The sequence below is a fragment of the Tenrec ecaudatus genome, chromosome 2 (genome assembly GCF_050624435.1).
Source record: "Tenrec ecaudatus isolate mTenEca1 chromosome 2, mTenEca1.hap1, whole genome shotgun sequence".
Taxonomy (NCBI): domain Eukaryota; kingdom Metazoa; phylum Chordata; class Mammalia; order Afrosoricida; family Tenrecidae; genus Tenrec; species Tenrec ecaudatus.
In genome coordinates this window covers 67,918,546-67,944,482 of record NC_134531.1, presented here as the reverse complement: position 1 = coordinate 67,944,482, position 25,937 = coordinate 67,918,546, and the positions used below count along the sequence as shown (strand labels likewise).

Below are 25,937 nucleotides of genomic sequence, written 5' to 3'. Positions count from 1 at the left end.
CCCCCAAGTATAAATTCATGCATTTGAGTTGTAAAACTTTTGTGAGGTCAACATAGTTTTACATTAGGATTTTAATGAGCAAATTACACATTTCTGTAAATATGACAAGACTAGAGAGGGGACAAACTGGAATTGCTAACCTTAAAGATATTAGATACCAAATAATAATTTATAAATTATCAAGGGCTCATGATGGAGGGGGAAAGGGGGAGGGAGGGGACAAAAGAGGACTTGATGCAAAGGGCTTAAATGGAGAGCAAATACTTTGAAAATGATGAGGGCAAAGAATGTACAGATGTGCTTTACACAATTGATGTATGTATATGTATGGATTGTGATAAGAGTTGTATGAGTCCCTAATAAAATGTTTAAAAAATTGTTTCAAAAAATAAAAAAGAGGCTTAAGTGGAGAGCAAATGCTTTGAGAATGGGGCAGGGAATGTATGGATGTGCTTTATACAATTGATGTATGTATATGTATGGATTGTGATAAGAGTTGTATGAGTCGCTAATAAAATGTAAAAAAAGAAAAGAGGAGAAAAAAATGATTGGGGCAAAGACTGTACAGATGTGCTTTACACAATTGATGTATGTATATGTATGAACTGTGATAAGAATTGTATGAGCCCCAATAAATTGTTTAAAAATTATAATACAATATATGTGCTTATATAAAAAAAATTAAAAAGATATTAGATACCAGTAGTCACTCATAAAACCCATTACCATAAAAATCACTTTAGCTGCTAATGAGGACTTTCTGATAATGACCACCTGCATGCAGGTGGTGAGCTGTCGGGAGTAACTTGATCTGAGCATTGCTACCCAAGGGCATTCAAATCTGCATGTGCTGACTTGTTACATTACCTTGGGTTAATTGATGCTTCACATGACAAGATACGCAGAGCTGATCATGCTTATTAAAATGCAGGCCCTTTTCAACTATCCATAATAAATGAAGGGCCTGGCATTTTTAACACACAACCGACAGCTCATGAGGTTCCTCTTCAGCCTCTTAGATGATCCATGAATAAGCAGGGAACCCAAGGCTCAAAGGCACCCCCGACATGCGTGTGGAAATTCTCATTTGAATGGTAGAGTGATGTCTCTCGGTCCTGTTTGGCACTGTGTAGGGAAACACCCAAGGGTTTGATTTTTTTAAGCACTCTCCATCCAGGTGTTTGGCATTGTGCAAACACAATTACGGTCGGTCGGGTTTGGTCTGTCTGCAAGGTGAAGAAGACATGGAAGAAGTCAAGAACCAAGAATTCCCAGACTGGGAAATCAGTCGGAATGACATGGAGCTGGGCCAGTCCCAGGTTGCACATTTGCCCCTCAAGTTCATCACACTGGCTGATGAGAGAAGGCACGATTTCTGAAGTGAATTTTCCCCTGATGCTTTAAAACCTGAATTAAAATGTGCTTTCACAAGCTGAGGGACAAAGACTTGACTTTGTACTTGCACAGATTGTTTACAGCCTTGGCAACCCACAGGAGCAGTCCTACCCTGTCCTGCAGGGTCCCTGTGAGTCACAATCGACCGGATGGCAATGAGCTTGGTTTGGTTAACAAGCTGAACCTATAAAAGAAGGCCTCGTCCTTCCTAGATTTCAGTAGAAAGGCAATTTCGTAAAACGTCATGGAATTATGGAATGTGAAAACGGAAGGTGTCATGGAGTTAATCATACCCCAGCCTTGTTTTCTCCAGAAATCAGATTCATGGGTCCGAGGGGTGGGGGGCAGTTGGCCGCACAAGTTACTGCCGCATATGGCTGCACTAAGTTGAATCATCTTTTTTCCTCTTCGTATTCACGAACATACAGGATGGCTCCTCAAGGATCTCACATGGCATCGTTCCCAAACTTTCATCAGCGTGGAATTCTCTTCTGAGGCGCATCAACGAACGCTTCGCAGAAGGGATCGTTTGCAGAAAAACTCAGAATACAGGTATCCCTGCTCTTCAAAAAGTTTGCTTCCGCCATTTCCTTTGAAGAAAGCGCCACATTCGTGCCTATTCTCACTAGCCCAAAGAAATCCAAGGAGGCGGCTCACCTTGATGGGGTCAGCGGATCGGAAACTAGTCTGTGTGGTGCATGGAGCCATTACAGAGGCGGCGCATCTCAGCATCCAGCTGCCATGGCTTTGAACTGTGCGCCTGAAAACCAGCTGCTGCCCTAACTGTGGGCTTGATGCGATATTTGGTCTGGTGGGGTAGGTTACGTTTTGGGTCTGGGAAAAATCATTATTTGGTTTAATCGCTTTAATTTACAGAAGAAGAACCTCGGCGCATAGCAACCTCTCTAGTGCCACCCAAGCAACAAGCGCTTTGCGTGAACCATTAGACACGGCTCCCAGGGCTCTCCAAAGTCTTGGCAGTCAGCCTTCCAAGCGGCCCTGTTATGGGGAGAGCCGAGAAAGGTGCTCCCCGGAGCATCTCAGGAGCCCTGGGGGTGCTGGGGCATCCGGAGGAGACCGAAAAGGTGAAGTTCAAGTGCACCAGGGGCTCTTCAGCAGAAAGACGAGCCTGCCTGCAGCCTCGTGTCCATCCTTCAAAGCCTGACAGCAGATCCCCTCTGTCCTATCAGGTTTCCATAAGTCAGGATGGATTCAATGGAAATGAGTTTGGTGATTTATGGGGCTTCTATCTAGCCCCTAGGAAGTGAACCAATTACTTTGGATTTACTCCCATAAAACCTTTTTTGTATACACTTACAAGCTCTCCCTCGTGTCTCTGGAGTCTGCCATTGGCCAACTTCCCAGCACTCGGAGGAGAGTGATCTTGAAATGGAGGCTCTACATGGGCTCTGCATGGTCTTGAACAAGGGTTGGCCAACTGCGGCTCCGAGGCCATATGCTGCGGCTCTTTGGGTGTGTACATGTGGCTGCCAAGTAAAACTGAAAATTTTGAAGGCTATTATTCAGATAATGGTGGTTTCATTTGTAAAAATATATGTATGACTCTCAAATACTTTATAACTTGTTGTGAAGGACCAGAGTGGCTCAAATGTTTGCCAACCCCCGGTCTATAACAAAGTTCTGCAGCTTGGTTCTCCTGTGCTTCCACAAGAGGGGAATCCCTAAGCCAGGGGTTCTCAACCTGCCTAATGCCTCGACCCTTTCATACAGTTCCTCGTGTTGTGGTGACCCCCAACCATAAAATTATTTTTATTGCTACTTCATCACTGTAATGTTGCTACTGTTATGTATCGGGTGACATCTGTGAAAGGGTCATTCCACCCCCAAAGAGGTTGAGCGCCGCTGCAGGGTCTAAGCTCTCAAACTATCTTTTCATAATTGCATGGAAGGGTGAGCTTGAAGTGTAAATCCAAACCAGTGAACACCTTTAAGCTTGAATTGGAATCCTTTGATCACAAAGTAAGCTCAGTGTATTCGGATATGCTATACTTATGCCTCAAAGTCTACGTACAATATGAATATATTCCTATATTACATCCATTATGTATACTTTAGCTGCATTTGCTGTTTTAAAATGCTATTTTAGAATTTATGGAGAGACATGAAATTAATTGGGGGAAAAAACCATGCCTGGCACCCATTACTTGTTCTGTGCGTTATCTTATTTCCACAACTCAGTTGTAAACAACTTTCAGGCCAGACTTACTCCAGAGGAACTACTGCATACATGCTTAATGACCGCCTGGCAGGTAAGAGGTTACCTTCAAAAACTATGTACCTTGTACTGTGAAAGGATCACCTCATTTCCAATAGATTAGACTATGATCCGGTATTCCTCCCTTTGTTTCCTGCTGAAGCTTACTCTCTGCAACACACACACACACACACACACACACACACACACACACATCACACGCATCACACACATCACACGCACAAAGCTGCCCAAATTACACTGACTCTAAGTCAAGTACCTAGGGAGCACTGGAATTGTATAAGGCCCTGGGAACTGGGAACACCGCCCCACTTTCTGTTGGATTGCCAGACCAAAACCATCTTGTTATTTGAACTGTGAGACTGCCTGCGAGTCTAAATAAAAGATAGTTTTGGCTACACCGTCTCGTTTCCATCAAAGAGAGGGAAGAATTTCATCAAGACACTTTCCTACCTGTTTCCAATGGTCATTCAAAAATGGGACCATTGGAAAGGACAGAAGACAACCACTCAAAATGGCCCAGGATCTGAGAGACAGGGGATTGCCTGGGCTACAGATTTTATGACTCTTATTTTCTCATTATCACGCGAGCAAATGTGACCTTTCCATTGACTGGCATTTCAGGAACCCAAAAGCAACATCTATAATGAGTATTCCTTGGGGCAAGGTGTTCTGGAATGCACTCTCCCTCTTGGACCATCCGTGTGAGGTGCAAACAAGGAATTCATGAATTTGGTCCAAAATGCTCAACAGTGGGTCCTTTATTCATAGTCTCCAGTGAAAACATGTTTCATGGAAAAAGAAAGGGGTCAGTCTAAGAGTTGAGCGCAGGGCTAGGAGACTCTTCTCTAAACACAAAGACCCCCGCAGGGTCTTCTCAGTTTGTCTAAACCCCTCAGGAATGCCACAGGCCACCAAGGCTGTGCTGACTGCTCCCAGGAGCTGCAGCCAGTAAACAGCTACTTTCCCTCCGCCTTTCCGTAGATGCTGCCCCCACTCTGGGGAGGGAGAGAGAATGAACCAGGACTTGTGTTCATGTTTAATCAGAGGATTTTATTTTTAAATCATGCCGGTTTTCTCTTCTGCTTGCATTCGGCTCCCCAGTCCTAGCTCCAGCCAAGCCTTCAACGTGAGTTTGGAATGGTCTCTTAAAATAACATTCTCTTGCCTCTTATACTCCTGTTCGTTTCTCCAGCCCCTGCGGCCCATTGTGAAATGTTCCTTCCCAGGGGCCCTTCTTTCTCACATTTGTCTGGAACCAAGGAAAGCTGACTTCACCCCCTTAGACGACTGCAGGGAACACAAAAGCGGGGAGCATGATGCTTTAGGATGCTAGATCGTTGCCAGGGCAGCATTTAATTAGGCCTGGTTTGCTGCTGCGAGTGGGGGTGCTGGCACCTGGGTAACCTTTGTCATTGTGACTAACAACCGGTTGGACACCCAAAATGCAATGTTCCTTATGAACTCTAGTCTCACCCTAGTCTTCTTCAGGAATTTGAGTAAACATCTCTCTGTCTCCTCCCCCTGCCCCACTTGCCACACACACACACACACACACACACACACACACACACACGCACACACACCACGACATTGGAAAGCAGGAAAACATTATTTATTTATTCGTATATAGTATAGTCTTTCAAAGACTTATTTCTCCCACTAAATTATATACAATGAGAATATCTTAATCTTCCATATATTCATTTACCTTTCCTTGCCTATCAGTAAGCGTTAAAATATATTACTCAAAACATTTAATAAGACCATTAGTAGATGCATTCTTTCTTCTCCTGCTCCATATCCCTCTTATTTCCAGAATCCTTCCAGAGATGCAGAATAAACTGCCCCAGGGCGGACCTGGCCAGGCGCAGGCAGTAAGAAGCAAAGGGAATGTAGTTACTTGGCAGTTTGCAGTGCGGTGTGCTTTCTTTCCCAAAGCAAAAAACCAAAAACATTACCCTGGGCCCTCTTTCGCCCTTGGCAGTGGAGACAAAGGCGCAGCCTGGCCCCGCTACTTGCAGCCGCTCAGAAATGCAGAGTCAGGTTTAATGGAGGGCTGATGGACGTGCCCCAAAATGGCTCCTGGTGGGTTCCGGCAGCCTGTTCCCTTCCTGCCTGGACGTCCCCGTGCCCGCTGGGTCCACAGTGCCCATTCGGGACTGCTTGAGGGCCATTACTGTCAGCGGAGAAAAAGAACCTTTTTACTCTAGAAAAGAAAAGTGAGATGAATAGGTATCTCTTGGGTGGTCTGAGGGACCTTTGAGGAAGGAGAGCCACGACCATGACAATGACACACCATTGCATTCCTTTGTTCTTGGACACGCGCGCGCACGCACACACACACACAATCACAGGGTGGTTTCAGGATCGGGGTACAAAGAACCCCTCCAATTTACAGCTGAGCAACGTGCAAACCTCGCAGGCACCCTGCCCTGGGTGGTGCCCCGACTACGCTGGTCTTCCTCCTCCGCCAAGGATGGCCCAGTTTCCAAGGCAGGGGCGGATCCCGCCAGGGCGCGCCTGGGGACAGCCCGGAATGGGGGTGGCGTGGGGGCGGGGCTGGGAGGGGCAGGGGCAGGGGTGGAGTGGAGAAGGCCAGGGATTTGCATTAGAATAGGGAGTCTCCATCCCAGACGGCCAGCACGGACTTCCAGGGATGTCCCACAGGGGTCTGGCTACTTGATCTAGAAAAACGCAGCGATTTTCCGCGATGCCAGGATTGCGTCCCCCAAGGGCCGCGCGGGCCAGGGGCCAGCGCCTGCGCGCGTGCACGCGTGGGAGAAACCGCCCCGGGGAGCCTCTGCCGCCCACGGAACCGCAGTTCCCACGGGCCCAGGCCGCCTCCTGAATGCCGCGGGCCTGCGTGCTTGTGGGCTGCGCGGTGGAGCGGCTCCCTGTCCAGGCGCAATTGGTGCATTCATACGATTAAGCTATAATCCCACACAACGACAGACTAGACGTTACAGGTCTAGAGGAGAAATACTTCGTAAGGCATTTTACTAGGAGCCTCAAAAACCAACCAACCAGCAAACAAACAAACCTCGAAATTTTCTGACTGTCCCCCGGGCGAAGATCACTTGTCAAACCTTGCTTCCACTGATGCCAAAGAGAGGAGGGGGCTCTCGTGACTCACATTCAAAAAGCTGAGCTGAAATTCTCCACCAAAAGCCAGTCTCTGGGGGCACTCTCTCAGCGTGCTCCGCGCTGGCTTGTGGGTCGTCTGGGGTGGCAGGTGGGGGACACGAAGGGGCTTGTATGCAAGACGACCTCTGTGCACAGGACAAAAACCTCATCACGAGGCCTGAAGGTTTGGGTTAATGTGATCTAAGAGTTATCAAGCGAGCAAAGCATGTGTGCTAAGGTCTCGCTATTTATTCAGCTGACAAAGAAGCTGTAAGAATTCCCAGTGTCTTAGGAGTGGCAACGCCCACAGTCACTTGCTCCTTGGAGAGAGTAGATGAAGGACGAGCGGTGTAATGGATTGGATGACGGTACGCATGGAAGGATTATCAAGGCGAGAAACCCGGCAGGTAAACCCTCACTAAGGGTTAGAGTCCTCCTGGGACCTGACAAGGCTGCTTTGAAAAGGGTCTGTCCGAAACCTGACCCCTCGCCTCACTTCTGCTCTGGGGCCCAAAGTACCTCCCTAAGCTGAGACATGGGGCTGCTTCTGCCCCAGCACAAAACCCGGCAGCTCTGGCCTGGCTGCAGGCATCTGTTTTCACTGAGGCACATTTTGAGTATGAATTAAAAATGAATACAAGAAGTAAGCCAACCAGCCTCTCACCCAACAGTTCTCAACCTGTGGGTCGCGACCCCCTTGGGGATTGAAGGACCCTCTCACAGGGGTCGCCTGATTCGTAACAGTAACAAAATGACAGTTATGAAGTAGCAAACTATAATAATGTATGATTGGGGGTCAGCATAACATGAGGAACTATATTAAAGGGTTCCAGCATGAGGAAGGTTGAGAACCGTTGCAGCCCCAGGTAAGCATAACTGTCAAATGAACCCTCCACTGGAAGAGACTATTCATGAGTACCAGCTTACATCTACTGTGTTTCATGTCCTACGTTCTTCACATCTATGGATTCATTTGACCCCTATGGAACTTCTGTAACCTTCCCTATCTAACCTATGAGTACTCTGTAGAGGACCAGCCCCCCCATTCTGGTCACCCCTTCTTTACAAAGGAGATGTTGATGCAAAGAGCGGGTGAGTAACTTGCCTATGACCATACAGCAAATAAAGGGCAGAACTAGGATGACAAGGGAGGTAGTTTGTTTCTAGATAGAGTCTACGCTCTCGACTATTATGCTCTGCTGGTGGTAAGGAGTTTGTTATCAATCAATAACTACGTATGTATATATATTTAAATAAGCAGACAGAAATGACACAATGATGAGGGAGAAAAAAACAGATCCATTTTCTGTCTGATGCCCCATGTCTGAGGCATAAATTTTGTTTTTAAGTGATGTAAACTATCAATAATCACAGGGTACTACCCTAACTTCCACAGCTGCTCTCTGTTTTTATATGTAGGTGGATCCAAGTTAAATTAGGGAAAGAAGACAAAAAGTTTTGGTGAGTGAAAAATTCTAAACAAACCCACTTTAGTGAGAATTATTAAAGTGATTAAGATACGCTTCATGAGGGTGCAAACAATAACTTGAAGATTAAAGTTAAAAAAGATACACGATTAAAAAACCAAACTTACACACATAAAATAAAGATTCTATTATTGTGCTTGAATTCACAAATGTAAGAAAGTGAAAGATGAGGTATTGGTCTACTTTGTTCTAGACTGTATTTATTTTGCTGTGCAGACAGACCACAGCAAAACACACATCAGGCGAACGGTTTCTCAGCACAGAATCTCGCTTTGCTGGTTGCACACTTCAAACTGAGTGATCGTCCTCAGCTTCCTTTCCACGGGGTCTCTGCCTCATCAACGCCAACTCACTGCCCGCGGACAGGCTCCCCTCTCATCTTTCCCGTTGTTGTTGCCAGTTTGATTCCATAGAGATACCTCTTAAATGGCCACCAGGCTCAAGGGAGACCTCTTTTATTAGTTAAACATAATTGTGTGATTTTAAAGATAACTTAAGGGGGTATTGTTGGCTTCAGGTTTAAAGATCATCTCAGAGCAATCGTTTCAGGGCCTCCTTCAGCCTCCCTGGTTCTAGAGTCTGGAGGCCAAGGGGAACTGGCATTCTGTTCTATAGCTTCTCCCCTTTTCTCGGGTGCTGTGGGCTTTCTCATCCACATGTCCATATGGTAGCTGGGCACTCTCTGGGTCTGTTGGTTTCATGGAGAAGGAGGAAGCTGTTCATGGAGACAACTGGCCACTCATTCCATGCCTTTCTCCTATTCCTGAGTGGATGGCAGCTTGTAGCAAGCTATCAAGACCCCAGGCACCACCCAAGAATGAGGAGGTAGAACGGAAGCCAATTAACTGTGATATCCCTTGAAGCCATGATCCTACCCTCCAAACCAAGGAATCAAATCCCACAAGGTGTCTGCTTGTATATAAGTAGCTTCAGCAGCTTATCTCTCTCTTCTCTTCTCTTCTCTTCTCTTCTCTTCTCTTCTCTTCTCTTCTCTCTCTCTCTCTCTCTCTCTCTCTCTCTCTCTCTCTCTCTCTCTCTCTCTCTCAGCAGCAGTTGTTGTAAATATATCACACAATGTTGGCCATTTAAACTTTTTGTGTACAGGTTTACAACTCATTCACATCAATTATAATACCCAGCTGTGCAACCCTACTTTTAATCAGTGCAGTTTTCTCATCACCATTAACCATCCGTTGTCCCTCTTCTTCCTGTCCTGGTAACCACTGATAAACTTTTGTGTGTGTGTGTGTGGTCTTTTTATATAAGTGAGGTCATACAATGTTTGTCTTTTTGTGGTTGGCATATTTCTTTTTTGATAATGTATCCAGGCATGATCCATCATTTCTCCTACTGGTTCGTAGTGTTCCATTGTGTCCACGGACCACGTGTCATTTACCTCTTCATCTGTTGATGGGCATTTGAGTTGTCTTCATCTCTGGCTAATGTGAATAGTGCTACAAGAAACTGTTGAGCACACTTCTCGAGTCTCAGCTTTCAAGTCTGTGGGGCAGTGACCTGGTAGGGGAGTGGCCAGCTCGCAGAGTAGCTCTCATTTGAGTTTTCTGGGACCCTCCCTCCCCACTGTCTTCCACCTTGGCTGCACCAGGTTGCATTCTCATCAGCAATGGACGAAGGTTTCCATTTCCCCTCATCAAGATCTCTTACTTTTGGTTTGTTTGCTGTGGTTGTTGTTGTTTAAAATCTTATCCATTCTAGTGGGAGTGAAAGGGTGTATTGTTGTGGTTCTGATGAGCTCGGCTAATGATACTGAGCATCTTTTTCTATGCTTGGTGGGCTTCCTTGGTGTGGTGAAATGTCCATTTAAGTCCTTTGCCCATGTTATGATTGGACTGTTTCTCTTGGTTGTTAAATTGTTAAACTAATGCTCTAATGTGAAAGTATTTCATAGATACGTTTTTACATAAGGAAAGAGGGAGGAGTGTTGGAGCAAAGGAAAGGTTAGCCTTTTCTCTCAGGACAACTGGGTTCATTTGAACCTTGCTTCAGCCAGAAAGGACTTTCCACAGGACGCCTGCCGAGGGCAGTGGTTCTCAACCTTCCTAATATCGCGACCCTTTAATACAATTCCTCATGTTGTAGTGATTCCCCAACCATAAAATTATTTCCCTTGCTGCTTCATAACTGTCATTCTGCTACTGTTAGGAATCAGGCGGCCCCTGTGAAAGGGTTGTTTGACCCCAAAGGGGGTTGCAACCCACAGGTTGAGAACCACTGGCCTAGGGTAATCAGCTACAAACAGAGACATGTGGTGAAGAATCTGTTTGCAAGACAAGCTGTAGGCATCAGGTTCAAGACAGGAAGGAAGATGGCCCCAGATGTCTTCACTTCCAATGAACTAGAGTGTGCTGGAGGTAGACAAGGCTTAGAGATTCCAGGGCTCACATTCTCGGGAACCAAAGGGCGGGCCCACAGTCTTACCATTCATGTTGCTCCCCACCCCCACCTTGTACACATGAAACACTCATCTTACATGTGCTTGCTCAAAGAGTATTTGTGCACAATGACTAAGCCTTTTAGAATAACCATGAATGGGGCCAGCAAGCTTGGAGAAAGAGCTAAACGAAATCTCCAAACCGCATTTAAAAGCTCATGAATGGGAGCAAGTTCGTACCAGGGAACACATCTGGCCGTGCCACTTGGACAACCTCTGCTAGTGACAACTTGAGGCTATCACCAGTCTTTGATAAACCATCTCTGATTCTTAAAAACAACTATAAGATGCTATCATGACCAACATGAATGTAAAACAGGTGTAAGAGCAGCCTCATCCTAATCTACTTGCATTAGGAAAGACAAGGCCCATTTCATGATGGCTCTGAAGCAATCAAACATGTTGGAAGGTTGGATTTAATTCAGGATGCTACATTTACGGACGCACAGCCAAGTATCTGGGGTACATGTGGTTATGAAATGCCTCCTCCTCCCACCAGAGTACAACAAGCCTCCTGTCAATGTTTGTGCTGCTTTGATTCATCACTATGCCCCACTCCTCTCCAAACAAAACCCACTACTATCCAGTCAGTTCTGAATCTGGGTGACCCTAAAGGGCAGGTTACAAAGGGCAGGTCCCTGTTGGCTGCCAAGACTGTAAATCCTTAAGGAAGTAGAAAGCCTCATCTTTCTCCTGGCTGGTGGTTTTGAATCGCTAACTTTGTGGTTTAGTAGCTTGATGCATAATCCAGGACCCCACCAAGGCTCCCTTCTTCAAATGGGCCTGGCATCGTGTCGGTTCTCTTTAACTGCATTTTTTTTAACAGAATAACTGAACAAATGACTTTTTAAAGAGGATCCATTTTGTTCCTTGTCTCTAAATTAATTTAGCCTTTTCAAACTCTAGATGCAGTTTTGACAAATTCTCTTTAAGATAATATTTGCAAGCATTGCGAAATGTCTGTAAGATGGGAAGAGTCCCCTAGATTTGGACCCACTTAAAATCTAAAACCCATGGCCACTGAGTCAATTCCACAGCTACTTTACATTGAGTTTGTTGAGGTTTTATTAATCTTCATAGGAATAGATAGCCTCATCTTTCTCCCTAAGAGGGACTGGTGGGTTGGAACCCCTGACCTTGCAATTAGCAGTCCAATATTTGCTCTAAATCGACTTCAGGAAGAAAAAAAAAGAAGTCTTCTCATAAAACATTTCTGGTTTGATTATGAAAAGCTAAGAGCTTCCCTGGGCCCTATGTGAGCTTTCGGGGACTTCAGTCACCCCAATTTAGTGACTGTGTTCCAACATAAAGTCTCTTCTCTTGAAGCACACTTACTTGAAAGTGAATCTGAATCTGACATGAGTTTTAGACACTGTCCTGCCAGGCTGTCTGCTCCTCACACAGGGGCAACCCTGCATGGCTCTTTCCCAGGGGAGGCCTGGTCCTCTACAATGTACCGAGACTCATCAGAGGATCAGTGCTTTCTGGTATCTGAAAGAATGGTAAGGGTGCTAGTCGTCCATAGGCCAATCCTACAAAGAGCACTGAACACAGCACTGCTAGAACCAGGGAGGCAACCCATCCTTCCAGGAAGTGACAGCAGGGGAAGAGGGAAGAGAATGTGGGGTGCAGGAGGCTAAAGCAGCAATTTGGAGGAAATTGACCCTTCGAGTCCCGGAGAGTAACAGTGATCCTATCAGTCCGCTGTTGGTGAATCATTCAGTCGTTCTTAAAGGCTTTCTCCTTTGCGAGAGAATGCGCACCATGGGGATCACATGATCGTACCAGCACTCTTGGGAGGAATGCCAAGTTTGCCAAGCCACAGTTTTAAAGGCCGAAGCTCGGCCCATACTGTCACTTTGAAATAAACACAGCAGTGGGGAAAAGGGTTTCTCTCTGACTGTTGGTGAGATGATTTTGAAAGCTCCGTCATCAATACCAGGGGGGGTTCAAAAAGCTTGAGGCAAAGTAGAATTAAAAGCCCACAGAAGCATTTTTGCGGTCACTTCGTGTGGCAGAGCACGCAGGGGCAACGTGATGAAGACTTCTTAGCTGTCAGCAAACACTTTGAGGGAAGGAGTCACTGGGCCTGAGGGCTCAGGACCGAGGGGCGGAGGGGAAGCTGTAGGGACTTGCAAGACACAAAAGCACAACAGCAACAGGAGCAGAAAGAAGACACAACCTTTACTTCAGCAGGTCGCATGCTGTTAGGCTCTGGCTCACACTCGCCCCCTTTTCGTTTTTCCCTCACTGCAAAGTGACTCAGCTTTCCTCATGGCTCTGGAGCAAGTTGAACTTAACGAAGCAGTTCTTGCGAACTTTTCCTTAAGGTATTTGCTCAAGGCCATGCTGGGAAACAACAACTCATTTTGGACAGCCAATATATATGGGGATTTGTTTCAAACTCTGTTCAACGCGGGGAGCTTGAGCAGTCTGGATGGCACAGTACTAGTGAGCTGCTGCCAGCTGGCACTCACCACAACCTACACAAGTGGACTCAAATCTCAGTATGCACGGTGCTCACGAAACATCCACTACGCAGTCAAGAATTATGGAACCTGCTAATCCGGGATTTCCATCAACGCCCATGAGTTTAGCAAGCACACTGCAAAAACGCAGAGGCAGAAGAGAGCTTTCTGTACCCCGTTGGACATAACGTTCACACGATCCTCAAGAGATACAATGTGACGTGGTGCTTAGCAGCTCAAGGGCAGAACCTATGAGAAGCAGATCCTGGTTGGAAGCCTTTATGGGCTAGAGACAGCCCCGTAACTCCCTGTGTGATCCAGTGGGAGAAACATGGAATGTGCTTCCGAGAGTAAGGCGGGGGGGGGGGGGGGGGCGGTGCAAATCATCATCAATACATTACTGGGCCCTACGGTCACGACCCAAGTACATCATCCCCATGGGGGAGCTGGTGAACGGAAACATCTTCACATGCGAACATATGACAGGCTTGTGTCTCCTTACCTTTCATGATTCTGTAGGCTTCCTTCTCACCTCTGTAAGAAAGGCTATTTTAATAGCACTTTGGCATATCCAACACACTACCCACACAGGAAAGGGTGAGAGATTGCAGTGAGGTGGGGGCTGGAGGGGCGAGGGCTTTCAATGCACAGACGTTGCAGACTCTCCTTTGAAAGGAGCAGATGCCACGGGCCTCTGAAGACATGCAATTTACAATCAAAACCACATTTACATAAAACCGACATTGAAATAACTAGCAATTCCTGTAACTCAGAGTACAGTGAGACAGGGGAGAGAGAGAGAGAGAAGAATCACCCCAGAATTTAAAGACTGCTTCAAAGCTACGCAAGAGATAACCCATACAGTGAAAACAAGACTTGACTCTCTTCAAATGTGGCTCCTGGCTACCCCTGTTGGTATTAACAAACGAAACCAAAATTCTTTAGCAATAAGAGCAAGTATTTCTGCAGCCCCAGGCAAAGCCTTCAGCAGCGATCTGTTTCCTTCAATCTGTTTCCTTCGTCCTTTCTTATTCTTCCTTGACCAATAGTGAACAATGTCTCACCTGGAACTTCAGGGGAGAATCGTGCAGAGTGTCGAGACACAAAGAGTTTCAGTTCTTGGTCCAAGTTGCATTCAATCAGGTTGGTATCCCAGGACCGGATTCCTAAGAAAGGAAAGCAAGACAGTTGACAAGCTTCCAGAGTGGTTTGGAAACATGGCTGTAACCATTCTCAGGCTTGAGGAGAGGACGTGGAAACTCTTCCTTCAGAAGAGCTCAGTGACCAGCAGGGAAGCCCACAAAATGGGAGGGCGGCCCGGAGGGCTCTCTCCACCAGGCCTCAAAGGACAGATAACTAGCAGTGTGGACTGAACTCCTGCCCCTTGTAAAATCTAAGTGCAGCTTTTCTGGAAAAGCAAAAGAAAACAGTTATTAGGAAAATGACAGGCTCCGCTTGAGGGAGGAAGTAGAAAAGGCACAAAGATGGTCTGTTCTTGAGCGGCTTGAGAAGCCACCGGAGAGTATCTCCAGCTTTCCCATGGCCCCCTGGTACTCCGTGGGAAAATGTCGAATGGGGGTAGAGAAGGGATTGGGGGAGGGGTGGGACTGGCATTTGTTTTTAAAGCCTTTTGTTTTTTAAATGATGTTCTTGAGAGTCACCATCTAAGGTACAACAATGATTGGTCTCTCTCTGTGCTGAGGATGGTCAGTGAAGATGGTCAGTGAAGATGGTCAAAGATCCATGGTAACAGTCCAATGGACTAATGGACCAGGTGAACATCAGTGCCCACAACCCTGAGACCAGGAGAGCTAGGTAGTGCCCAGCGACCATTACCAGCTGCTTCACACAAAGGATCACATTGGGAGGTCCTGAATCGGGTGCAGCACAATTCAAGTCATTAAAAAGGCCAGCTGATTGAACAGTCAGATGTGGGATCCAGAAGGATTTCTCCCAAGGTGTCTCCCCCAAATATATGCCAAACAGCTGCCTGCGAATGACCATACACTTGGAGGTCATCAGAAATAGGTTAGGGGTTATTTTCCCTGAGAGCTATCAACCATTTAGAGCAAGCAGTCACCACTGTTCATCCCACAACAAATAGGGCCCACTCCCTTCTGATAAGCATAGTAGTTGTCTGTTTCCTTGTAGGAGACCCCACGGATGACTAAGGCTAGGCTGCCATCTTGAATCTAGGATCTGCCCATCTTGTCACATGTATACCTCCAATCCCTCCTCTTCCTATTGCATGTATGTCCCTAGACCACCCCCTCTCATTACTGTATTACCTATAGCACAACCCCTTCCTGTGACGTATGTCCTTACCTGTAATTAGGGGGCTTGCATGTCCCCAGAGAAGATAAAAAGCCTGGGCTAGCATTAAAGAGCTCTCTCTTCCTTCACGTGGATCACCAAGCGGGGCTGAGGTGAGCATGCTGCCATGAATTGTTATTTGACTCCATTTATTTCAATACTTCTCTTCTATCTCTCATGCTCTCTATAGCTTTACTATGATCTTTACTTATTATCGCTGTACAATTGTGCCTACCGGACCTGTAATGATGTGTTAGGGGCTGGCTTCCCCTGACAGTCAGAGATTGGTGGAACGCCTTTAGTCACCCTTCCGGTCTGGAACCGAACTTACCCCCATGGCTCAATTTTCCATCGAGCCATGAATAGGTCTGGTGGGTGAATTATAAAATACCAGCACTAGGGAGGTATGCACACCTTAGAAAAATGAATTATTAGAGATCAAATGTTGACTGAGTGAGAGTTCAGAGGGCTGGGAAAGAGGGCGTGGGGGACACTGGGAAGAGGTGGAATAAGGGAAGTTGCATTGTGGGAATTTACAATCAGTGGCATGAAACAGAGTGTGTACGAATTGCTGAATGGAAAACCCATCTGCTCGGTAAAGGGGCAGAGAACCCATCCACGATAAAAAGTTTAAAAATAAATAAAATCAAAAGATGTCCCTATACTGTGGACATTTATTGTGTTTGTATTGATTCCATACTTTTCTTTACTCAGACTGGTTTATACCTTGGTTTCTAAATCCCGGGGGTATCTCTCCAGAATATGTGCGCTTGATTAGAAGGCTGGATCTGCATCTTCAAGACTTGGCCTGCCCATCCTCTCAGGCATATATTTTTACCTGACTGACTTGGCAGGCAGCTCTTGCATTTACAATTGTTAGTTGTGCGGAGTTTTCTTATCCAGAGGCAAAGAAGTGTGACATTTAAAAAAATCTTTTTTTTTTTTTGGGGGGGGTACTTTCTGAGACTTAAGGAGCTGGAAGTCATGAACCATCTAGTCCCACACAAGTTCAGGGTTCCTTTCATGAGCCCGGAACTTGAGGCGAAAGGAATGCTGGGGTGAAAAGGAAGGTCGCTTCCTTCCTCCTGCCTCGGTCCTGCTCTCTCCTGATTCCCAGATAGTCGGGCTCCGAGGGAAACCCAAAGGACATTGGAGAAAGGCGATCTAACAGTGAAAGGAAAACTTGAGGAACTGCAGCGCTCTAGCGCGCACGCGCACATGTGCGCGCGCACGCACACACGCGCGCAACACACACACACACACGTTTTCCAAAGAGGAGCGATGATGTAGTATCCTCGACCGTAGCCTGTAGAGGGCACACTCAATTGCCAGGAGTTAAAAGTAACAAGCAGCTATGACTTATCTACCAAGAACAAGGGCTTGAACCTCTCGCTCGGTTTAACACAGCAGGTGCCCTGTGTCTAAAGAGACACAGGCCATGTAGTTGTTTCTCCGGGTAATTGGTCAGGTGAGCAGACTGGGGAGTAGAAAATGGCCCTGTCTTATTTCAACACACCTTCATGACTTAGTGCATATCTGCTTTTACTCCCATTTATTTGTACCTTATGCAGTCTTCCCATAGTGCAAAAAATCAAGGTCGCGTATATATATAAATATGGCTCCCCCCACCCACCTTCTTCCCTAAAATCTGGAATCTCGGTTCACTGCACACCTAAAATAGATTTTCAGATGGCATGTGAAAGGCGCTGTCAACCATGAGGAATATTGTCAAATAGAGGTACGTCCTCTACAGAGAGGCGGTCTCTCCTCCTGTGACCAATGGGGTGAATCCAGGTGTGGAAGAGTTAACATGCCTAAAGAGAGGCTAAATATGACAGAGGGTTTTATGGGTCTCCCTGGAACCATTAACGGCCTCAGTTTGCATTTGACTAATGGAGTATTTAAATTTTAACCAGAAAGGCATGTTGAGATTTGCAGATCTTTTTAGTCTAGAAATGATAAATGGCTCCTTTTTGTTTCAGGAAAGCATGACAGGTTGAGGGGTCTGAATTCATTAGAATATTTTACCTCAATGTATACACTCTATACTTGTCCTAGTGTGAAAAACCCTCGCGTTTCTGTCTGAGCTGCTTAATTGGCATTGTCGAGCGAATTCTCTGTGCTCCGGGTCTGAGCTTTGCCTTGTCATGCTGGGTCAATAAGTTAATAAGGAAACATATGTATTCAAATTAAGGTTCATACAATTTTCTGCCTTTGTTCTAAATAACATTTAAATTGCGACATTTATTTGAATGACTTCATCTGGGGTTACAGGCAGACCTGTTCTTCCATTGTGGTTTGTCATTTTTTTCCTGGGCTTTAATTAACTTGTCATGACTCATACAATTAAAACTTGCCTTCTATTTTGTAAACCTCTGCCTTTAGGATTTATAATTTAGCAAAGGGGTTGGTGGGAGGGAAGACTAAGCAATAAGGAAACCATTGAGTAAGTCTTCCATTTCACTAGTAAATAGCTGATAATAAGTAGTATTTCTCTTTTATGTGCAAAATTTATTTAGCTTGGGTTCTCTTTTCAGGTGAGCGATTCCCAGTGAAATTATCTTTTAACGATGCATAATCACTACTTACCAGTTATAAAATAATGATTATAATGAGCTCAGTAACTATTTTAGTGGGAAAGAGGGGTGTTGGAAGAAGCTCATTGTCTGCACCCATTTCAGAAATAAAATCTCTTGCATTTACTTGTTTCTTTCCACTAGGAGTTGTGTTTTGCAATGAAAGCCCATATTGCACCTGGGAGATTTGTGTATTCCCCCCTTTTGTGAAGAAGGACATTAGTAATGGTCCCTCCCTAGCTCACAGGATGACAAAGCATCTCTGCGCCCCTTCTAGAGATTCCCTCTCTTTTTTCTCAGTGCGGATACTGGAGTGTTGGTCAAAAGAAGAACTCATTGTAGTCTCTGATGGAGAGTGATGAGCAGGATAAATGCCCAATCTTCTTCTGACTAGAGACTGACTTTCTTCTGACTGCACCCCCAACGCACCTCAGGTCAACTCTTCCTTAATCTTGGCTTCTCCAGTGCTCTGGGAAGACTGTACCGCTTCCCCTTCCTGGCTTTCCCAGGTGAGGGCCCAACAATTGTACCCTGTTGGAGGAGATGAACCTCCATTTTTTAATGCTCTGGGCTTAGATGGCATCTGGGCACATGGTCAGCCAGCCCCGTGACTGGGCAGGCAGAGCCCCTCACAACTTGCTGTGTTGCAACCAGTCCACCGTGGAGGTGAGCCTGTTCTGGAGGCTGGCTTCACTGGCCAGGAGCTAACAAAGAACCTTTCCTTCCCAGGTCTCTGAGCCCAGGTACGTCCCACGGAATGGAGCTGAATGTGCTTATGGAGTTTACAGATGGATGAGAGGGGGGGAAAAGGTTGTGTGGGAGGACAACTGGGGGTGGGTGGGAGGGTTATCACAGGGCATCCAGACAGTCTTTCCACGCGTACCAATCATGCAAGCATTCTGCATTATTGTTCAGTGGGAGCCCCTTCCATTTACATGGCTAATCTATACATTACTGAACGAGATAGGAGATTTCAGAAAGCGGAGTGAAACGGCCCTGCATTTAAGGTTGAAAAAGGCACAGGGTTTGGTTTGACAGCTATTTGGGGCCTAAGACAAAGTGATATTCCTCTATGGCCTTCAGGCGCTGTCCCTGAGAGGTAGGTTTTAAGTATTCTTGCAAATGTCTGAATCGCTGCACTACAATCGTAAGATTCTATTGGTAAAAATATGCTCAGAGACTACCTGAAATCAGATTAGACTCATAAACTAAAGAAAGAGATCAAAGCATATGTTAACAGTGCAGGCAGGTTTTGTTTTTCAGAGAAAAGGTTTTCCATTCTTTCCCTTGACCTAACCTGGTAATCATGTCCTCAATTCAATTTCTGCTTTGTGGGGTGTTTTTCTGTTTTGTTTTTAAATCCAGCAACTTAATGTTCATAATATGTATGTTTGGTGTCAGGCAGTTAACAATGTATATGTGAGCCCATAATTCCAAAGCATTGGTAAAAAAATATAATTTTGGATTTGGGTGATATCTCACAATAGAAGCAAACAAAAGAAATGATTCAAAAATAATTTATTTATTGGCATAAAAGGTGGAACTTGTTGAAAAAATCAACCCTTGAAGAAGATTAACAGAGTCACCAGTTTAATGACATTAAATTTGGGGGCCCACTTATATTTCAGCATAGCAGCAGAACCCTTAGTGGCTAATAGCCCTTAAGCAGTCCAAGCAAAATCCATCTGCTTGTTAGCTCTGAAAAGTATGAAGAGGCCTATGATAAATGTAACATTCTCCAGAATTTTCTTTGTCGCCCACTATTTCAAATACAGAAAACAATCAGTAAATAAGCATCTGGGTTACAATGTAATCAGCCCAACTTATACCTTCCAGCCCAGGCTGAGCTTGCTGATCCCCACTGTTCACTGGAGATGTTACATTCTTTCATAGCCATTGAGAACATCAAATTAATACTTAGTATTTCTTTTATGTTTCAGTTCCTTAGAGAAAGTCAAATGAAAACTCCTTTCACAGGGCTCTAGAATTCTGTATGCAAGCATGCATGGATGTGGTCTGTGGGTTAAAAGGCTCCAGAAACATGGGGGCTCAGCTGAACAACAAGGAAGGCTGTTAAGTCTATTGTGGGCAGAATCAGGGAGGCAGCAGAGGGGGAGTATGGAATGGGAGCCGCTGGGAGAGACAATGGTTTGGCATAAGGTGTTACATATGAAATAAATAAGATGAGACCAAAGAAAGACTCTAGTTGCATCTCTGGAGAAGATCCAGCCAAATCCCACAGTTAGGCTTTTGGAATATAGTTGAAATGACTGGAATGATCATTTCTCCCCCTTGGTCTTTAAGAAGCACTTACTAAGCATTCACATTGGGAGGATTCAAGCCTGTTGATTTACGGTATTACCAGCATTTCCCTACAGACTTATAGGTTATTCTCTCGGCCTTCCCAGTGAGCCCTTGATAATCAGATGGCAAGAATCCCAGTCTCCAAGGTCCCTAAACCACAGCGCCTTGCTTAGATGGGAGGGGGAGGAGGAAGGGAGAGTAACAGAGGATGAACTGCTTCCCAGCCTGCCATACACATGCAGAGCCAGACTCCCTGGAAAAAACCCACCATGCTTCACCAGCACAACGCATGGTCACAACAAGCAACCACCACAGAGCTGGCAGAGTGACCTCTGGAGGCGCCCCAGCTGGGACCTGAAAGCTGAGGCCATATATCACCCACAGGGGGACACAGTCAACCTGCCTGCTTGCTAGCTCCCCTCAGACCCTCTGACAAGCTGCCGGAGCAGTCTTTTCCACTGAGCTTTGGAAGACGCTGCAGCAGGAGCTGAAGGGGAGACCAGGACCCAGGAGAGCAGCCTCTAGAGGAAAGGCCGCATCTGTCACTGGGCGTAAGGAAATGGCCCGTTCACTCACGTGGTTGAGGCTTAATGGGATCAATAAAGCCATTTCAGAGTTCCTCACAAAAACCTGAGCAAAGTAGGCATTTCTAAAATAAGTGCGGCCTGGTGACTGGAAAGAGAACCGGAGATGGGCCTGTAGAGAGCAGGTCATGCCAGATGCTGTACAGGACAGGCATGTTCATTTTGTGACAATTCACTGAGCCGACCATCTATGGGGGTGTGGGGGGGGGCGTCCACAAACGTTCGTGGAAAACTGAACTGGAACAATAACGGAATCCTCCCCCTCCCGCCCCCCACCAAAATGTTAGAAGCCCGCCTCCCCATGATATGTGCCCTTTCTTCTATATAAAATACGTAAATTTATTAATTAAAAGGATTAAAAAGCAGGTCTGAGTAAATCCTAGTGTGAAAACGCAAATAAAGAGTAAAGACCCTCCCATGTGTAAGCCGCTGGAACAAACCCCCGAGGAATTCCCACTCGGAAGGGATGATCCCCTGTAACAAAGCAGGAGGATAATTCTGGTCCGAAGGTGATGGCTAAGCCACCTCCCTGCCTGCGGCGCTGCCACAAGTGCACGACTGCACAAAGGCAGCTCTGAAAATGGCTGTATTTGAAATTTCTCCCCGTGCTCGTCTGCTCTCTCTCTGCAGGAGCATCCGGGACTGGGCCCGAAAACCAGTGTGACTGCAGTACTGGTCCTGGGGGCGATTGTGAGCGGTGTGACCTTGAACCAGTCCCCTATCCTTCCTCTGCTACCTGGCTGCTCATTTCTAAAACGAGGGTGATGGATGGTCCAGCTCCCGGCACCACCCCGAGTGGCTCGGAAGATTTCAGAGGTAGAAAAACCCCTTCGAATGGTGACGTTTCCCAGCAACGCTGCTGACAAATGACTCTCCATCAAAATCCAGAAGTCATTGATTCTACAGCAACCACACCCAAAGTCAGTCCGGGTGAAATCTTCCACCCGGATGTGCAATAAACCGAATTGGGGGGCGCGGGGGGGGGGATGTGCAATAAACAGAATTGGAACCTCTCTGATGAAAAACCTGGAGTTTGTAAAGGGCTGCTGAGATGCTCACAGAAGCATTTCACGATAAAAAAATAGTAGTCTTGTTCCCTTCCCACCCCTTGAATAAAGTATCACTATGGCTTTCTGCTCAAAAAAAAATTTTTTTAAGCTGAAACATTAAATCAGTGCCTTAAAGTTAAACAAAAGAACCAGGTTTGCAACTCCAGTCCCCACCCTGCAGCCTTTTGTTCTGGGGACAAGTGTCCAATTCCAAATGCAGAGGCAGATGACAAGAGTTTATGCTTTGGGTTTTGTTTTTTTTTAATTGAAAACAAGCATTTTCTTCGGTCTTTTTTTTTTTTTTTTTGATGGGGCGGTGGGGAGAGTGGGGAGCGGGGCTGCGTGAACGCCCTTTGTCCGCCCCGGGCTGCCGTAGAGACCGCAGTGCGGACTGCACCACGCCCACCAGCCGGCAGAGCCGCTGCTGCACCACCCGGGAGAACGGGCGCGGGCTGGGGCTGCGGGACACCCGGCGACCTCGGCCCGCCGCACAAGGAAGGCGGGGATGGCGGTGGGCGCGCCGGGGATGAAAGACAGGCAGACACTCGATCTCCCACCCGGGGGCTCGGCGCGCAACAAAGCCGGCCTGGAGGGCGGTGCGGGTGCACAGCTCCCCCGGGGCCCGGGCGGGGAGCGCGCGGCCCGCGGGCCGCGCCCGAGGGGGCTGCAGTGCGGGGGGCAGGTGCAGCGGGCGGGCAGGAGAGGGCACTGCGGCAACCGAGGTGAAGCCGGGGCACCGGCCAGCCGGCAAGCCCCAGGCCTTGCCTCCCGGGCCCCCACGCCCCGCCCGCAATGTCCGGGGAACCGCTATTCGGCCTCCGCAGAGCGCGCCCCTGGTGCGCCACGGGAGTCGTGCTGGCTACGTCGCCGACCCTATCCCCCACCGGCCTCTCAAGCTGGGACTTTTAAAAAGAAGAAGCCCCACCCCGCAACTTTAGGATCCCATTGTCCTTTTTGAAAGCTGCAGCCGAGGACCTGGAAGAGGGGTGGGGTGGGGGCGGCGGGGGAGCTAGAGTGGGGCGGCCAGGCTCGTCTGGGAACGCCGCGCGGGCGGTTCTCCATCCCCGGGTCCCGGGTGGGGGAGGGGGCGGGGCGGGCGTGGCCCTCACATGAGCCTAGTCATTCCCGGGAAAGAACGGATCGGGCGGGTTTTAAGCCAGAAAAGGCATTTCTTAGGGTCCAAGGTGGCTGTGGGCGAGGCTGGTTCCCACGAGGGCCGTTGCGCACGGTGCTTCAGCCTAGGGTCGGCCGGCCGGAGGGCCCCAGCCTACTGCAGGGAGCGCGGGGGCTGGCAGGGAGTGGCAACATCAGGTCCCCCCCCCTCCTTTGCCCCTAGCGGTGGCAGCTTTATTGTGGCCTCTGCTCCTCTGACACCTGCATTTCACGTCCGAGGAGAGGCGGTGGCTAGCTCCCAGACAGACCCTCAAGGTTAGAGGAGGGTCCGTCTCTCCCGGCTTCAAATCTAAGAATCCGGAATGTTCTCCGCAAGTAGCCCAGAGGAGGGTCTGGGTGGATGGAGTGTGGGAGGTGGTGGGGAGGGGAGAGGGTGCGGGGCGCGCCCAGCGAGAAGGGTGGCCTCTGCGCCCTGGGTGGGGTCCGGCTGGCGCATCTCCCTGCGCTCGCTCATCCCTGGGGGCTTCGGGGGCCGCTTACCGAGCTCGATGTTGCCGATGGCGCGCCGCAGGTGCTCCTCGGTCACTATCTCGCCGACGACCACCAGCAGGTAGAACTTGCTGTCCAGGAAGCGGTGCGACAGGCTGGGTGAGGTGGATGCCGCCGGGTTAGCGATGCTGCCGGACGGCTCCGACTCGGTGGCTTCCACCACCACGGTCGCCATCCTGCCGGCCCCTGTAGCCTCTGCGCTGTGTCCCGCTCCGGCCGCTCCTCTCCTATGCCGCAGGAGAAAGGCTTATCTCCGAAGGTGCTGCCTCCGCTCCGCCCCCTGCGTCCCCCCTCCTCCCGGCGCTGCGCGCCGCCTCCCCCTCCGCCCTTTGCTAGCTGCGCCCAGAGCTAGGCGGAGAGGAGCCTGAGGGCGGGGAGGCGGCACGGCTTTTTATATGGAGAGTAGCCTGCGAGCCCGGGAGGAGAAGGAAGGGGGGGAGGAAAGGACCACCCGGCACCGGCCTGGCTCTTCCAGCCCTTGGCCCCGGCTGATGTCATCCGCAGCAAATCATCTCACCCGCGGCCCGGAAGCTGGAGGGACGAGATGTGCGGACAATGGTCTGGGCAGGGTGGGAATCAGGGACGGGGGACCCAAACGGCCCCCGTTGCAACTGCCAAGCGGGGAGACACACCCAGTTCACACACGCACACCCACTGCTGGTCCCCAACTCGTACGCCGCGTGCAAAGGAGGCTAAAATGGGTTTCCATGTTCATAACTGGGTGTTTCCTTGCTGCGAGGTGCACAGTCAGGCCCATGCCTTGGGGCCCGAGTGCAGGGAAACCAGGCCCTCAGGAACCTTGATAGCCACCGCATGCTCAGGGTACCCTGCCCGGGAAGATGGAGCCGATCTTTTCTTCGACCTTGTGGATTTAGGCAGACATATTTAGCATCTTCACTCGGTACATCAAACGTGTAAAACCTAAGCCTTCTATTGTTCAGCCTTTGGATCCCACTCGGCAAGGCCCTAAAATGAAAATTACGGACTTGGTGGTGCTCCTGGGACATGAGAGGAAGACAGATGCGTGATCTTAGATACGGATTCCTTTCCTTAATAATATGCTGCACTGATAGTATCAGATGTAACAAAGAATAAAGAGATGCTACTGTTTCTACCCGGCAGGATTAAAATGACTGTAAGGGGTTCCTTGGGACAACATATACACACACACAGAATTATTTTATGTGACAATGATTTTTTTTAACTCTATGCAGCACTGTGGGATTTTATTGACTTTGCCTATGTTTAGAAGAAATCATAAAACATTCTTTTTAATTTTAAAGGAATCCCCTCTACAACCATTTCTCCAAAACATAATGAATGCATCTTCTGTCATAGGAAGGAGGGGAGAAAGGGATAAAATGCACCCACACTGGACCGTCATAAAAGATGGAGGGACTGTCTAGAGAAGAGGAATGGGTGATAATTGGAACATTTAATATACCTTTAATACAAGGCATGTACATTTAATGAATGTATTTTTTTTAATCTGGATAATTCTAAGATTGCCAAAGAACCACTGTGACTTACTAATAATGTGGTCTTTGCTCTTAACACTCTTCTGAAATCCTGGTATACTAGCCATGGTGAGCCTCCAAAGGCAGTGGTACCCAACCAACATGCCAGTCGGAGCCAAAGAATAGAGGTACTGTAGCACTGGGCTGTGACAGGCTCACTGGACAAGTGAATTCACCAGTAAATAGTGACAGAGTTTCCAGGTGAAATGGTTGGGTCAAGAGGAGACATGCAATTGTTAAAGAGGTGAGGCCAGCACCCAAGGCCAGAATGGGATGAGGGTGGGTGTGGTGAGCGACACTGTATTCCAAAGTTCAGCCACTGGAGCCCAGCCTGATCTAGCAATGTTTTGCCATCTATTCAGTTCTGACTCATAGCGACCCTATGTGCAACAGAAGGAAACTCTGCATGGTCCTGAGCCATCCTCACAACTGTTATGTTGGAGCCCACTGTTGCAGCCACTGCGTCGATCCATCTTGTTGACGCCTTAGGGAGCATGATGTCCTTCTCCAGGGCCTGGTCGCTCCTGATAACATATCCAAAGTACGTGAGACAAACTCTTGAAATTCTTGCTTCTTAGGAGCCTTCTGGCCGTACTACCTAGACAGATTTGTTTGTCCTTTGGGCAGTCCATGGTACTTTCAATAATCTTCACTAGCACCCTCTATAGGATTAAAGAAAAATCACTGCCGCCAAGTCGAAGCCAACTCATAGCAACCCTAGAGGACAGGGTAGAACTGCCCCCTGTGAGTTTCTGAGACTGTGTTAGT

The 25,937-nt window shown here is 47.7% G+C and overlaps 1 protein-coding gene across 1 annotated transcript in view; it reads right to left on the bottom strand.

Moving 5' to 3' along the window:
• Positions 1-23,908, bottom strand: part of MAP1B (microtubule associated protein 1B) — a 112,535-nt gene extending 88,627 nt beyond the window's left edge. Inside the window, exons 1-2 of the mRNA XM_075541153.1 lie at positions 23,644-23,908; positions 14,229-14,330 (exon numbers count right to left, since the gene is read on the bottom strand). Of these exons, the coding sequence (XP_075397268.1) occupies positions 14,229-14,330; positions 23,644-23,827 (286 nt within the window). The 5' untranslated portion in view covers positions 23,828-23,908. The remainder of the gene's footprint in view (positions 1-14,228; positions 14,331-23,643) is intronic.
• Positions 23,909-25,937: the final 2,029 nt, after the last annotated feature.